This window comes from Aphelocoma coerulescens, chromosome 24 (genome assembly GCF_041296385.1).
Source record: "Aphelocoma coerulescens isolate FSJ_1873_10779 chromosome 24, UR_Acoe_1.0, whole genome shotgun sequence".
In the NCBI taxonomy this organism is placed as follows: domain Eukaryota; kingdom Metazoa; phylum Chordata; class Aves; order Passeriformes; family Corvidae; genus Aphelocoma; species Aphelocoma coerulescens.
Window position 1 is genome coordinate 554,132 of NC_091037.1, and position 16,744 is coordinate 570,875.

At 55.2% G+C, this 16,744-nt stretch overlaps 1 protein-coding gene across 4 annotated transcripts in view; it reads right to left on the minus strand.

The window, feature by feature from the left end:
• Positions 1-16,744, minus strand: part of ZBTB16 (zinc finger and BTB domain containing 16) — a 55,050-nt gene extending 38,306 nt beyond the window's left edge. Inside the window, exons 1-2 of one of the 4 annotated variants that reach the window (XM_068994627.1) lie at positions 16,663-16,744; positions 14,635-15,976 (exon numbers count right to left, since the gene is read on the minus strand). In XM_068994627.1, coding sequence (XP_068850728.1) covers positions 14,635-15,902 — 1,268 coding nt within the window. In that variant the 5' untranslated portion in view covers positions 15,903-15,976; positions 16,663-16,744. The other 3 variants (XM_068994625.1, XM_068994626.1, XM_068994628.1) reach the window with 3 other exon arrangements.

Genomic DNA, 16,744 nt, shown 5'->3' on the forward strand with positions numbered 1-16,744 from the left:
GTTTTTAACCACAAATCCAGTACTCGCCTCCAGGTTCCCACCCGGTTTCCCTGCGCCAAGCTGGGGGAAAGGCATGTGGGAGGGAAAATCGGGGGTTTCCCCAGAGCCACCTGCAACTCCCCTTGATAGGGAGGGAAGTGAGAGGAGTCGGCTCTGGGGCTCATCCATGTGCTGGGTGGGGGTCGCAGTGAGGGCACCCTGGGGTCCCACACCAGCAAGGGTGGGCAGGTGTTGGATAAGCTGCCTGGGCTGACCATGCTGCATCCACTTGGCCAGCCTTTGCAGCATCCCCCCACCTCATCCATTCAGGACAACTTAAAGATGCCTAGTAAAAACTAATGAACCTGGAAAGGCTGAAGGGTGTTTCAGGTGAGGGGTCAAAGTGAGGGTGTGCACAGAAGCACGTCCATTAGAAACCAGCTCTACCAAAAAAAAGGTAACAAAGAGAAACCCAAGGCTTAAGGAACAGAAATTAGGCCTGCTCGCCAGTGCCAGAGAGAAGATGCTCCAGCTCACAGTACTGGGTGGCTGGAGATTAACAGGTGACATCCAGGAAAAGACAAAGACATGGAGGGAACTGCTGCCATTGCTTATGGAGGGCTCCTGCCAGCCCAGGCACACTGACAAGTCAAACCCAGGATCAAACACCCCAAATTGGTTCAAATCCTGTTCAAGAATCAGGGTCTGCTGGGAGGGAATGTTTGTCTCCAAAACAACCCAGAAGAGGCAGAGGGAGTGCGGAGCAGTACTGGAACACTACTTGTATTTTAAAAGCTGTCATGTGTAAAGCATTAGTGGTTTTGAAATTGCATTCTCAAGTTAATTAAATAGACAATCTTTTGTACATAAAAAGTGAAAGCACACAATCAAAAGCTAGGGAAGATGAAGTATCTTTTTGGAGCAGGGTGCTGCCTCTCCTCGTCCACTCCCCCGATCCAAGCATCCCAAGGGAGCCACTGTCCTGGTGTGCCAGCACAGTGCCAGGGAGGCTGTTTGCTCTGTACTGAAGCTCAGCTGCAGCATTCAGCATCCCCAAACCCCATGCCTGGGCACTGCACTGAGCCGTCCCGTGAGTCCATTTTCCCACAGGAACCACACCTGCTCCATTCAGGGATTTCCTCTGTACAGGGACGTTTACTGGCTGACGGCAGTCAGAACACCCATGGCAGTTATCTCCGCTGCAGTAGATGGCCGACCTTCAGTTTTAGGCAGGAGGTAAAGTTCACCATCGATTGGACTCACCATAAGCTGTTGATAATTACTATTATCTCTGAGTTAATCTTGTGAGAGGTCAACAGTTATATAAAAATCTTGCAAGCTGTATCTTTTACCTCCCAACTTCATATCTGGGTCAAAAGGTCAATTAATGCAGCTTGCTGAGTTGGGATTTCAGAAAAAAATGTCTGCTCCCACCCCAAAGCCCCACTGGTGCATGGGGGACATGAGCAGGCACCCATCCTTGCACAGCCAAAGCACCCAAACTCTTGGGCTGGGAAGCTGAGAAGAGTTTTCTCAAGTCAGGGCTATCCCAGTTCATGAGCTGAGCTGGGGCTGGCTGCTTGCAGACTGAGGGGTTGGGGCACATCCCAAGCACCGGGATGCAGCCAACAGGTCCTCTGCATCACACTGCTGGATGCACGGTCCCTGCCTCGCGGCTCGTGGCACAGTGCCCCGAAGATGCCCAAGGCTCCCCGCAAAGTGCTGTGTGTGGGCAGCTGCCTCCCTGCCCACGGTGCACAAAATGAGTGCTTAAACTCCTGGGCTCCACTCCCACACCTACCCATGGAGGTGGCAAATGGAAGCAGAGCAGAAACCTTTGGAGGGGCTGGGAGAAGCCCCAAAAATGAACAAAGCTGTGAACCACACTCTGATCGTACCCGCTCGAGGTATATTTGGTGTGCTCGGCATCACCAAATATTCACTGCTGTTATTTTAGCCCCGACAGGATGCTGCCAGGCAGCTCGGGGCAACATCTCGCTTGGGAAACAAAAAAATCCTTTAGTGCTGCTGCAGCCCTCCCGTGAGCGCAGCCCAGGCCCGTGGAGCATTGCTCGAGTGCTCGGCAGGCAGGTGTCATAAACAAGCAGGCACATGGCAAACATATCGATTTCCCGGAGCTTATCGCGCAGCAACCAGTGCTCAGTTACCAGGCTACTTTAATATGTAATTTACGGTGAGAAGGGAGAGTGGGGCTGAGGGTGGCTGGAATATTTACTGTGGGATGGACAGGGAGGTGGAAGGTGTGAGCAGGAGGGAAGTATGGTGTCTCCTGCCTCCAGCCATCCTTAGTATTTTCTAACTATTAAAAAACCCCAACCCCTCGCTGCTGTGACGAACTGTTTACACAGATGCCATTAATCTTCTCCTGCAACTGTTTATGCTATGAAAATACAGTCTTAGCTGCCCGGGCTCTCCATCTCCTTCATTTAAATGCAGATGCTTAATTTCTGTCAAAACAGAGCCCACCAAAATTACCTCCATCCACTTCTGGCGCTCAACTCACCTCATCATCTGAGAACTGCCTGTCAGAGCCTGGAAAAGTAGGAGAGAGGTGGCATTTCAAAGGCTCCTTCTCTCCAGCCTACATGGGACCAGACATGAAAGCCAAGACCAAAGCCCAGCCTGAGATAATGCTCCCTACCTGCATCCAGTCACCCACTGGGAGTGGGGATGCTTGCCCTGACACAGCACCTTCACTTACCTGGGAAGATATTTTGCCAGCAAGCTGTTCCCCCAGCCCACCAGCAGGGTTTTGGTGGGGAAGGAACCATCCAGTCTCCCTTCCGACCCTGTCCTGCATCCCAAGGTATTTTGCAGATGTGACCCTCAGGGGAGGTTGGTGTTTTTAGAGCACGATATTTTAAAAATCCTTCTTGTACAGTGCCTCTCAGTAGATCTTTTGGAATTTACAAGATAAATACTGGTAATTTGATTCTTATCTTCTTCAAATCCAATTCTAAGGCAATTCTGTGTAAAGGACACTAATTATAGCCCAAGGGGAAAGAAAAGGTAACCCATCAGCGAGAACACACTGGAAACGTTTAAAGGGGTAACGTTTAAAGGGGTACAGGGCACTGAAAAGTTAAATAGATTTCAAATCTGCTCTTGCAAGAACAATAATTTGTTGGGAGAAAATGATGCTCAGCACCATTCCTGCTCCCCAGCTGGTCCTTCCCCTGGACAGCTCAGTGCTGCGCTGGAAGTGTCGGCAGCTGGGGCTGCAGCCAGCTTGCTCTGCACATCCTTTTGGGACTGCCTGGCCACTCCAGAGCTGGGCTGGGACAGGCAGCAGTACAGGACAGCCCCACCTCTGTGCCCAGACAGTCATGATGCTTTTCACCCTCATTTCCCTGGCATTATTTACTAAGGAAAAGGCAAAGTTTATACACAAAGTATATACAGTCACCAGACACTGAAAATGACAAAACCATCACTCGTAAGTACAAATATTATGTATTTTCCAACAAACACCCCTAAACACGGGATATTCTGGCTCCAAAACACATCTGGAGGCCAGGAGCCCCCACATGCTCCAGCGACCCAACACTTCTCTGAAAAGGAGGAGGATGGTGGGGAGAGCGCATCAACCACTGCCACACGGCACAGCCTGAACGCTACAGCACCTATAAAATAATAAAATCCCAATGCTGGGATGCAGAGCCAGGATGGGGCAGAAGATGATTCAAGAAGACTCAAAGGGATATGGCAATCCAAATGGAGCCTTGTTTAATGAGCACTGCCACAGGCTGTCATTCCACAGGCATCCGTCGTTACCATCCTTCCGAAGACAGCACGGTTATTCCCTTTAACACAGTGACACTTGCAGCTAACTCATGTCTGACCCAGCCAGCCAGGGCAGACGCTGTGTGAGAGGTGACCAGAGGTAATTGAAAATACACGTGCCGCAGACCGGAGCAGAAGGGCTGCCTCAGCAGCAACCCTCGGCACAAGAGGTGACAGTGGTGGCACCGGGAGGATGACCGCCACGGGCACACGGTAAATCAGTACTTTGCTGAGGCAGGGCTGGGCTGCCCGGGGCACGCGGAGCAGCAGAGCCACAGTCCCTGGAGCACACGGTCCCCAGAGCAGGAGGGCTGTGAGCAGCTCGGCTCTGGCACCTCGGTCCCCATGGCTGCACGCCGCAGCACCGCATGTGGTGATGATGGAAGGCCCCTTCCTCGACACACGGATTGCTGGCGGGAAGCTCGCCATGCACGCCGCTTCATTCACTTAGCAACAAAGGTGCTAATTAGGGAGCGAGCTGTTCTCCACCTCCAGCCAGAGGAGGATGCAGCACAGCTGCCGGTGCCGGCTGAGCCTTTGGTGCCCCACCATGCGGTGACGGCACTATGGGATAAGGCAAAAAGCATCCTGAGTGCCATCCTCAGGAGATGCCACCTCTGTGACGTCTCACTCAGTCCCCCAGCACCACGGTCCACTCTTCTGCTATCCTCTTCCCATCTTCTGGCCAGGCAGAGCTGGACGGGTCTCTCTCCTAGAGCAAGGTCCAATGTAAGCTCTCCTCCCAGCGATGCCTGCATCCTTAACACACAACCCACCAGAGGCCCCTTCTCCCACCACCCATATGCTGGCTGGTCATGGCCCCTGCTCCAGGGCAGCCTGCCACAGATCCCACCCTGCTAAATAATGCATTGGCCAGTGCTCATTGCTGCAAGGGAAGGGTGAGAAACATTTCTGCACCACTTTAAGTTACGTTTGGTTCAACGCTGAGGGAAGAGCTGCCTCCAGCTAAAGGGTCAGAGAAGCCAGAAATCAATACAAGTACTTGCCTCTGCATCCTGAGATCCCAGTGTCCCTCCCCAGATCTGTGGGCAGGGCTGGGCTGGGGGAATCCCACATGCAGGTCTGGGGCATCCCCTGGCAGCTCCAGTGCTGCCCCACTCTCGGGTACTGCTGACTCAGCACCCTGCAGGCTGGGAGCTGCCAGTGGCCCGGTTCCCACCACAGCACCCATTTCCTACAACCCTGCCCTACGTGCAATCTTCCCCACAGCCCCAGAAATGCAAATCCCAAATTCCCCCCAAAAACCCCAACCAAATGCTGCCCTTCCGCTAGGGTGATGACGAACTGAAAGGCTGGGGGAGGCACAGCAAAGTCAGGATGGCATTTCCCCATCCCTCACCCAAGGAGAGGACAGGAACCTGGGAAGCAAAACCAATTGCTTTTCACTTTTCTTCCACTGGAAAGGTTTTCATCCAAGTTAAAATGTTCTTAAGATGATTCCTGCCAGAGGGAAGCAGGTTTTCTGCCAGTTTCACTGCACACTGCTGGTTCCCACCAAGGCAACATGTGCAAGAGAAGGCAAGGGCAGTGTGGGCAGAGCTGACCAAAGAGGCTTCTCTGTGACAAGTGCCTCTGGTCACTGCTCTTATTCGCAGGAGTGCCCTGCCCTGTGCTCGGCACTTGGGATCTTTTCTACGAACAGGAGGAAGGAAGAAAGAGAAGAGGAAATCACCTCGTTCCTGGTAAAAATAGCAGAGCGCCCTGGAGGGGAGGCGGGCGGGCGGGACATACAGAGGGTTTCGTTTCTGAGCGCTGCTCCATTTCGCAGAAAGGGGCCCCGGTTTGTGGGCTGGTAGTGCTCTGCTGTGCCCCGACCACCCCACGGCAGAGAGGACCCAGCCCGGTGGCACGGCCCGGGCGCGGCAGCGGCGAGGGGCCAGCGAGGTGCGGCTGCTGCACAGCGCCGGGGCCTTATCTCTCCCACGCAAAGGCCGTCTGAGTGTGCTGTGCAGCCGGCTGTGACCGCAGCCCGTGCCCAGCTGAGATAAGATCTGTCACCGGCACTGCCTGTGCCGCGCTGCTGGCAGCTCGGATTCACACGGTCTGAGAGCCGTTGGCAGGGTCTCTCTGCACCGAGCATCCCCTCTGTGCATCCTCTCTGTCCATCCCCTCATCAGAGAACCCTTTTCTGCTACAATTTGCACATCCTATTCCAGACCTGTGACAACAGAATGGCTTAGAATGGCTTAAATTGGGAGGGACCTTAAAGCTCATCTCCTTTCAACCCCCTGCCATGGACAGGGACACCTTCCACTATCCCAGGTTGCTCCAAGCCCTGTCCAATATGGCCTTGAACACTTCCAGGGACCCAGGGGCAGCCACAGCTTCTCTGGGCAACCAGTGCCAGGGCCTCACCACCCTCACAGGTAAAGATGATACCTGAGCTCACAGCCATCTCTGCTCCTGCGTGACAGCAAAGCCCTGAGAAACCAATGGAACAGCCAAAGACATGCAGTGAAATCTGGAAGGCAACGAGCTGTCCCAAAAGCCTTGTGCTGCCATGCACATGCACTTTCAAGAAGGCCGGCTGGGTTTTGGTTGGGTTTTTTAAAAACACAGCCTGAGCTGTGGTGAAACTGGACTTCTTGGAGTCGTAGCCTTCCTGGGTTTACTCTGGGCACCCCAAAATTAGTACAACCTGTCCCTAAGTACCATAATAAAAAACGCGTAGTAAGCGCTTTGCCTTTATTTATGTCAGTGCTGGTTTCAAGGAGGATGAATCATGCTTCCTCCTTAGCACTCCTTTCTAATATGATTTACTATAAATACTGTGTGGAGACAAGAATGAGGGAAGGTGACCAAGGGCAAAGCATGTGGAGTCCAGCACCATCCCCAGACTCAGCGGCAAAAGCATAAAAGCGATGCCTTTTCCTCTGGTCCTAAGAACATGTGTCAAACACAGTTATGGTGATAAAGAAGGGTACCTTTATACGAGGATCCTCAGACGCACAGATTCGTCAGGTAGAAAAGGCCAAAGATACACATCCCGTACAATTTTTACAGATTCTGCAAATTAGCATATCTGAAAAGAACCCCCCAATGAGGAACCTGCCTGGTGAAGTAATTCCCCCAGTTCTAGTACCTTCTAGAATCTCCCACCTCAGGATGAGACCCAGGCCCTGTTTACAAAAGTATATTTTGGAAAGCTGGTTTCAGCCTTGGTTTCTAAGGAGAACCAAGATAGCACAGGGATTCTGGAATGTGTTTTGTCTTTCTGCCGAGGAAATTGTTGAAACTAAGCTACAATATGAAGCTACAAAGCTACAAGTATATGTGTACAGGATACAGAGAATATATAAAAGAAAAAAGGGTAAAAACCAAAACGGCATCAAAAGCACATCCAGTAGTTATGAGGGAGCAGCAAACCACACGTGGATTGTAACTGGTGCAGTACCTGGTGTGGAAATCATAAAATCACAGAATACCGTGAACCCAAAAGGATCCTCAACATCCAGCTACTGGCACTGCACAGGACAGCCCCAAAAATCCCACCATGTGCCTGAGAGCATTGTCCAAATGCTCCTTGGACTCTGTGGCAGAGTTGGTGTTTGGGATTCACAATGGCTGGGAAAGATGTCTGAGAGCATTGAGTCCAACTGTTCCCCCAGCACTGCCAAACCCACCACTAAACCATGTCCCCGGGTACCACTACCACACGTCTTTTGAAGCCCTCCACTGGCGATGGAAATGGCCTGGTGCATGGGGCTGTGGGTTTTTTGAGTTTCTCTTTGTTTTTACGCTCAGCCGATGCTCCCCTTCCTTATAGGTCACCAAGGTGAGAGCAGGCATCTTCCTCCCCACCACAAGCTGCAGATGGATGAAAGTGCATTGTTTCAAGAAGGGGGTGCACAGGTCCCCTTGGCGGTGTGTATGGCAAACACCACAGCATCACCCATGCCGGCATCCAGTGCACTCCCCTGCTGCAGCGAGCCTGCCGCTCCTCGCACAGCACTGAACAGAGCACGGGGTTATCAGCCCGGCTGATACACGCAGATAACCAGCCCATCTCCCGCGCTGACACTGGTAACAAAGCAGGGTGTTTAACGCTGATTTATGGTGGGCGGGCAGCGCTAGCCAGGCTTTGCGCGCCTTGCAGCGCTCGTGCCTACGTGGAGAAGCCTTTCCTCAATCGCACATTGCCGGCTTGTTTGCTAAACAACATGCCAATAAAACAGCAATGAGACAACGAAGGCCGATGGAAACCTGAACCAGCACAGCAGGGCGCGTATCCAACCATAATCTACTTAAAATCAGTTAAGAACACTACAGCGAAAATGATCTGGGCGGCCCTGGCCCCTGGCCAGCGCATAAGCCTGGGCCACAAAGGCTCGCTCCCGCAACCCCAGTTTTAGGCAATGTTCCCTCCTTCAGATGCAGAGTGACCTCTTGCCAAAAAGAGGAATCCACCTTTCTTGTGAATGACGTGGTCCAACAGCACTTGTACTCTACCAGAGGTACCTGCTGCTCTGCTGTGAGCACAGATGTTACCCAAAGCGCTGCCAAGGCAAACCAGCGTGTTCCAAACCGAAACCAAGTGGTTCAGGCATGCCTCAGCCTGGATAAAGATTATCCAGAACGGACACACAGGTGATGCTCCTTAACAACCCACAGCAGGTCTGAGCAACTGGGCTTGAGCCTGGGAACAAAAGCAGATGTCACTACTACAGTGGAAACTCATCAGCCCACATGAAAAGGCCTCTGGGCACACACAGACTCCCTTGCCATGTCTGCATGTATTCCAGAGGATGCATGAACCTTTTCCTGTTACTCATATTATATGAATCTATCCTGTCTGAAATTCCCTATGTACCACCCTCCCTGTTTCAGCTGTTACCTGTCACACCACCAATCTCTACCAGGGTCAGTGTGCACACCAAGCTCTGTCCAGGTCACCGGCTGCAGAGTGGGATGCAGATCCCTTCCAGCAAAGGAGGGAGCGATGCCCCGCAAAGGACTGATCCCACCATAAAGCGCTGAGCCAGGCCGGGGGGAAGAACCCCTCACCGGCAGAGTGACACAAGCCAGGACTGCCGGGTGAGGAGGAATGAATGGAATAGGCTAATTTACACAGGAAGTGAGCACTTACCAGACCCTTCATCCCAACACACAAAACCCTCTGCCATATCTGGAAGCAATTACACCCAGTTAACATGATCTGCCTGCCACTAAAATTAACTGCAAACAGAAATATTTTTCACTTTTGCAACAGGAGATGCCATGGCCCCGTGTTTGGCTGCCGGGAAATATTTAGTAATTACTCATTTAAAGCCTCTCTTGAAGCTGTCAAGGGGGGTAGAGGGGAAATAAAAGAAAAATCTTGCTAATTGCAGGCAAAAAGGAAAATGCAGATCATTTTACTCTATCCAAGGAAAACAGATTTACAGACTGGTGTAACTAAAGAGCCAACATCCACAGAAGCGGGGAAGGCTGCAGGAATGCTCAGTCACCAACAGCCCAGGCTGCTCTGCACCACTCCTGTGCTCCACAAGGAAAGGAAGAAACATTGGAGAGTCACCCCTGAACTAGCACAGGCTCTTGGAGGGGCCCTCTGTACAGCTGAAAAGGCTTTTTAACCAATATCACTCTGCAAGGTGTCACGAGGACTGAGGATGCTCTGCAAATCTCATCGAGCTGCTGCAGCCACAGCCAGCTTTGGGGGAGAGCCACCCAAATGTCCTCAGCGCGGCAGGTTTCATGCATTGGGGTCCCAGCCCTGCAGCCAACGGGGTCCTGGTCCCTGGGAATTGAGCGGTGCTGGGGAAGGGGCTGAACACCAGGCAGAGAGCAGGCAACGACCCTATCATGCCCCTGGATGTCCCTCTGCAAAGTATCAGAAGCACCAGGCATCATGGCCAGGAGAAACTGGGAGTTTCACTGGGCAGGGGGAAACAAACAAATAAATACATAGAAAATAGGTGTTTTCTGATGGGAACCTCAGAGCTTCACTTTCAAATGCAGTGCATGCATAACTAAACTGATGCAGAATAATGGATGGAATAACGTAGAAGCCAAAGGGGGCTTTTCTCCCTCCACACTTTGAGCTGAGTATGGAAATGGTTAAGTCACCCACTGAATAAATCAAAAGTTCAAGGCTGCAACATACCATGCTGTATTCCCCCTCTGCCCATGACAAGAACCAGAGAGCCCCCGAAATCCCAAGCATCCTGCGCGGGGTCTCGGCCGGCGCTCACAGGTTACATGCTCAGGGTCAGCGCTGTGGACCTTAGCTGCAACATTCATTTCCTGAGCGGGGCACGTCCCCCTGACCATAAAGCTAATAAGAGCTTCCTCGCCCGGCTGCCCCGCACCGCAGCCCGGCAGCCGGGAACGCTGGTTTCCATTAGCCCCTTATGATGCCAGGTGCTGCTAATAAGGCCCATCAGCAAGAAACAAGAGCTGCCAGGTCATCCTCGAACTCTGGAAGTAATCATGGGCAGAGTTTGGGGGGCTGCTGCCCTGGCTTTTTCCTTCCCTCTCCCCCTTGCTTTCTATTTTTCCTCCTTTTTTCAAAAGTTTAAATTGCAGTGGAACATAAATTGATAAATGCTTAAAATAAAATAACTACTGTATTCGGCTACTGAAATTAACACTAATAACATCTCACAAAGCACTTGGGATCCGATTTATCACGTTTATTGCTTTAATGGTACACTGCATCTGTTTCTCACTGTGACATGCCGAGCAGTGCCAACGTGCCTAATGGCATTAGCAGCACAACGCTCAGCTAATCCAGGTGGAGACAGGGGAGGTGAGGCTGCCAGAGGAAGAGCCAAAGGCTGGATCCCCATGGGAACCTGCAGTTTTCCCAAGCAGGAGCCTTTCAGACTGGTGGGAGCATCGATGCCTGGCCCTCAACACTGGTGCTGCTGGTAGCAGACAGGCAGATCCACTGCTTTTCTGTCTTTCAATGGGGAAAGAGGGCACAAATCTGGAGTTTGAGGTACAGTGGCTGGCCAGCAGTCACTGGAGCAGAGCAAGCCTCCTTACCCCTGTCCTTAAGTCCTCCACTGGCGCACACACATCTTTAGCTGACAGCTCAGCCATGGAACCTCAAAACACAGAACAGACCTGACAGTTGGCATGGAAGCTTTCCCCAAGGTACATCCCCCCATATGACAGTGAGAACAAGCACCTTCCACCCAAAATTGCCCCACAAGGAGCATACGCACACCACTGGCCTCCACTGGCCTCATGACACCACCACCACAAGGCACTTTTACTTTCCAGACCAGCATCTCCATCTCGCACTGACACACGTGGTGAGCACTGCCAGCAGCTGCATCGCCATGGAGGGGGAATTCCCAGGCAGCATTGGCTTGGGATCCTCAACTGTGCCATAAATGAAGCGTATGGGATCACATCCCACTGACAGCCTTCCCAGTCGCTATCACTTTATAAAAGACATGGTTTAATTTTTTTAAAGTTTTAAGGTATTTAACTTCCCAATGACAAATTATGCCAGGCTCAGTTGGCAGCTCGGCACAGCTCTCGCCTTGCAGCTTGGAGGTTTTCCTTCACAAAACAACCCCAAAAAGGGCCACTGAACTGTGGCTTTTTTGTCTGCAATTAGAAGCGATGATCGATACTAACATTAGATTAAGTTTGAACTTTGCTGAACCCAGAAGGAAATCTTTTATAAAAAAAATTAAAGACTCGACGACTCAATCTACACTCAATTAGTCAAAATCATAAGCTCAGTAAGGGAGAAAAAAATGGATCATGCAGCAGCCGGTGCGTTCAGGGACCTGAAAACCCCAATCAGAGGCAGAGCCAAGGCTTGTGGCCACTTGGCCCCCCAAAGGTCACAACTCAGCACTCTTGGGTATGACACGGCACAGACGATGCTGCCACGAGGCCAAGGAGCCATGTTACCATGCTGGGCTAGGGCAGATGACCGTCCCTCGGGCACTGTCTGTCACCTAGGGCCAGTGGCCCCCTGTGCTTGCCGAGGCCAGGCCAACCCTCTGCTCTCCTTTTTCCTGCACGTGCTTCCCATACTAATGAAGGCAGGAATAACACTCAGAAGGCTCTAAGACTATAAACATATATGTTTACACTTCTATAGGCATGTGTGTGTGTAAACAACAGCCCCGCCATATGCATGGGCTGCCTGTGCTCTGTAAACAGGCTCGGCGCACACTGGCTCACCGAGATCCTTGTGCAAAGAGCAGCATTGGGGCTGGGTGGCTTCGGGCTCTGTCACCTGCTAGGGAAGCAGCACGTGGAAGCTGTCACACTGGCAGCCAAACACCCCACGGAACAGCGAGGTACCCCCAGCCCTGGCCCCCTGGCCCTGGCCCCCAGCTCACCACAGCTGGGAGCGGCTCTGATCGGGCACCTCCGCGCTCGCATCAGGGTCGGAAAGCAAAACCACAGCAGCGAGTGCACGGCAGAAAGAGGTCAGTGAAAGCTGACGAGTGACACCGTGGCGCCCCTGGCACTTCCTGCCCGCATCTCCAGCCGGTGCACAGACGCCAGTGCAGGGTGCACATCCCCAGGCCCCCTTACCACCAGGCAGTGGAGCGAAGAGGAGCCCGCAGCCAGCATGGTGCAGCTGCCACCAGAGCTGCTCCGGCAGAGAGCTGCAGATCCCAATCCAGCGCAGATGCTGTTTAACAGCTCCATGAATACAATAGGATCGCACAAATCCTCCCCAAATGGTAATTCTCACAACGTATTAGAAAGCAAACACTATAAAAAAGCCACATGAGACCCTGTCTACACACAAATCGCCTGGGATTTAGACTTTGGGGGCCAAGGAGTGAGTTCATTGGACTGTGACCCAATGCCTTTCAACATGGACAGTCTTACAGATCAGTTTAAACACGGCTCAAAGGATTTGGCTAACCCTGCAAAGTTTGCCAGCGCCAGGTAATCGGTCTGAAAGCAAGAACAGGCAAGTGGAGTTTGGCGTTGGCTTCAGCAACTGCCTCTAAGACTCCGCTGGCAGGGGCCAGTGCTGAGCTCCATGCTCCAGGTAGACCCTGAGCCCTGTCGAGCATGGTGTGTGCCCAGCCTCCCGATAAGGATCATGAATAAGTGAGAAATAAGCTACGGCTGCAGCCGCGGCTGTCAAAACAAGCTGAACCCGGGAAGGCGCTGTGAAATAGGGGCTGCTGTGCTGGACAGCTGGGCCGTGCTCCCTCATCTCACAGGGAAGGATCTGACCGTGCAGCTCTCCCTCCCTCTGGACAGATCCACGGCTGGCGATAGGAGCCTTCGGACAGCCCCAGCATTGCCCTCCACTGCGGCCACAGCAATTGCTGCTCTGGGCTTGGAGGGGGAAAGGGAGAGCCTTGAGACCGTGGCGGAAAGGCACGTTAAAATTCTCTCTGAGCCCTCACTGCAGCTCTCCCGGTGACGTTCGGTCTGCATCACCGCACGGCCGAGGCGGCTTCGGGCACGTAACCAACGCCAGCCCCAGCTCTCCCACTTGTGAGAAGGGGAAACAAAGCCGAAAGCGGCTGTGCACCCACACGGAGCCGAGGACCCTCAAGGGGTGAAGGCTGCTCCCCGCAGGGTCCACGCAGCTGAGTGAGGGGCGATGCTGCCAGAACTCGCGCAGGGCTGAGGATCCCGGCTCGGCAGCTGCCGCCCTACACCCGGAGTGTTCACGGGCTGAGCGTATGGGGAGCCACTGCTCCGGCACCCGACAGCAGATATCCCGCACGGCTCACGGGCAGCAAACGTGCCGGCAGCCCCGACTTCCCCGCCGGAGGCGCGTGCTGGCACGGACTCTGGCCCTGGAGCGCCTTATGCGCATCAGGACTAATTAACCTGTTGATTCATTAAAAATCTGATGGGGTGCGCAGCCAGGGGAGGCAGGGAGAAGCTACGGCACCATGCCGGTGATGCCTTCTCTAGGCAGGACGCTGCTGTCCTGTCGCGGGGCTGCAGCCACACCGGGGGCCAGAGCAGTGCTCGCCAAAGCACGTTCAGAGCCGTGGGATTTGACTGGCGATGTCAATTCTGGTGTGGTAATTATCGTGGCTTCCTTCCCCAGCCAAATCAGGGAACAAGCCCTGGTCCCTGAACCACGACCAGGAGGCAGCAAACAGCGGAGCACTGAGCTCACGTGTCAGTAACCACCACCACGCTCGCACCCCGCAGCAAGTCCCCAGGGTGCAGGGCTTGGAGTGAGCACACAGATGCCCCCACACTGAGCAGGGGAGCCCCAAAACCGCATCTGCAGCGATTGGATGTTCAGCCCTTCACTGTCCCCGCAGGGACAGACCCGCGGCTCTGCGGCAGCCCGAGCCCTCTGCACTCGCCCCGCTGTTACCCAGCCTGACCCCCGCGCCACTTTGTGCAAAGTGTAAATGTTTCATAAACCGGGAAGCTGAGCAACACAAATTCCCCCCAAGCTGGCAAGTCACCGCTTAGTGCCACCACTGCCCGTGCTGGTGTGCCCCGGCACTGGCACAGGAGGGACCAGCTCTCAGCAGAGGGTGGTGGGCAAGTGCTGCCTGTCCCCACTGCATCTCTCCACACACAGACCCCTGAAATCAAAGCGTAGCAACTGTGGGTTGCTTGGCTGAAGCCGGCCAGAGAAACTGGTGGGATTTATGGTCGCAGGAAACACGGACGGCCCCAGCTCATCCGAGCTGTTCTCCCCAGCCAGCACTCACTGGAAGGAACCTTCTGGCACGGTTGCCAGATCTGGGGGAGCTGCAACAGCCATCCCTCCGCAAATGCTACTCCACAAGCTGGTTTTGGGGTACATGATGGAAACTTTGCACCAGCACATACGATGCTCAGCCAGAAACGAAACCCTCTGACGAGATCCTGGCTGCCCGGTGCAGCATGCCACAGCATGGCCTCGGCACTCACCTGTGCTGCTCGAGGGTCTCGTTGTCCGGCAGCTCTGCCCCACACACGCTGCACTGCTCACCCAAGGCTCTGCTCTCCGTCTTCATGCCGGCTGCCAGCTCCCCCAGCTTACTGAATAGCTCCCGCTGGATGAAGCCCTGGGGCAGCAGCCCGCCATAGGCACTGAAGTCCATGGAGACAGCCAGGGCCGGCTGCACGTGCAGGGCGGACGCCACAGTGGGCGGCACGCTGAGCACTGGCTCAGTCTTGTGGTTCGGCAGCAGAGAGTAGATGCCCAAGGGCTTCTCGCCAGGGGCAGTGCCGGACGGCTCTGGCCCCAGTGGCAGCCCCTGGCCAGGCTCAGGGGCCGGCTCGGCACCCTCCTCACGGGTATAGTGCAGTTCACGGGCACTAGTGATGACACTGCTGCGGGTTGGGGTGCCAGGTCCCTCCTTGCCCTTCTCATCAGGCTTCTCCCCACTGGAGGCACCAGGCTCGGCTGTCCGGGGACTGTCGTGGCTGGAGGCCTCATCCACCTGCATCGCTTCTGTTTTGACTTCAGCGAGGCCAGGGGGGCGGCAGGTGGTGGCGGGGCGTGAGTCCTCGGGGGCACTGGGTGGCAGGGCACCCTGCAGCAGTGACTGCCCAATGGTCATTAAGCTGTCCACCGCCGCCTTGGTGGGGCTCATGGAAGAGAGGGAGCAGTAGGATGCGGAGGCAGAGGGGCTCTGCTCCGCTGTGGCTGTTGGCAGACTCTGGCTGGCCATGCCAGCGTAGCCACTCTCCTCACCAGCGGGCCTGGAGATAAAGAGGCCCTTGATGTACCTCGACTTCCTCTCCTCCTCTTCCTCAGTGGTGGCAGAGGCACCTCCATCAGCCATGGTGACCTCGGTGTCATTTTCCTCGGAGGCCTGTATAGTCTCCAGGATCTTCAGGCACTGCTCCTCCAGGTACTCAATTTCCAGGATCTCGGCGGCATAGAGCAGATCGTCCAGGTCCTCGACCTTGGCTTGTAGGGTGGCAGTGTACGCATACTCCAGGATCTGCTGGAACGTCTTTGGTGAGAGGAAGTCCAGGGTGTAGTGCTGGCTGTTGCGGTGGAAGAGGATCTCGAACATCTTGCTGGTGCAGGCCAGCACGGTTCGGTGCGCATGGAACTCCTGGCTGTCCACCATGATGACCACGTCGCACAGCGTCCCCGCCAGGCGCATCTGGTTGGCTTTGTGCAGCAGCCCGGTGGGGTGGCAGGGGTTCTGCAGCTGGATCAGCCCCATCTTAGTAAGATCCATGGCACGCCCCAGGCTCACACATCAGGGTGTCTCGCCGTTGCTCAAATCTGGGACCAGCTTTGTGTGCCGACTATCTGCGAAAACAAAAGGCGGAGGGGGAGAGGAGCAGAGTGGAGCGGGAAGGGGGAGCGGTGAGGGAAGAGACGAAAGAGAGCGAAAAGGGGAAAAAAGAGAAAAAAGGAGAGGGAGAGAGAAAAGCCGGGGGGAGAAAGGAGAGGAGAAGGGAGCGGGGAGGAGAGAGAAGTTAGCCCGCAGCCCAGCAGCGACTCGCCCAAAAGTTTCCGCGCTGCTCGGCGGATCCGCAGCTGCCGGAGCCGCGTCCCCGCTGCCGCCGCCTGGGGAAGGCAAGGGAGGGAAGGGAGAGGAAGGTGCGCATCCCCCGCCGCCGCCCGGCCGCAGCTCCGGCCGCCCCGTCCCGCGGGCAGCGCGGCCCCATCAGGTGCGCGGCGAAGCGGCGGAGCCCCAGCCCCGCGGCGGTCCCGGGGCGCGGGACGCGGGGGGGTCCCGGTGCCGCCCCCCCTCGCCCGCACTCACGGCGGCCGGCGGCTGCTCCGGCAGTTCGCACTGCCCGCTCTCATCGCCGCCGCCGCCGCTCGCCGCGCCGCGCAGCAAATCACGGCGGCGCCGGCCCACGGGCCGCCCCGCGCCCGCGTCAGGCCGCCCCCCCGCCCCCACCGCTCCGCCCGCGCCCCCCCGCGCCGCGCCGGGCTGAGTGCGGGCGCCCCCGCCCGGCCCCGCCCCGCCCCGCGCAGCCCCGCACCTTGCGGGAGCGGAGCGGGAGCGGCTGGACAGCGCTGCCGACAACAAACATGGAGGAGCCGGAGGCGGCGGCGGGGAGCCCG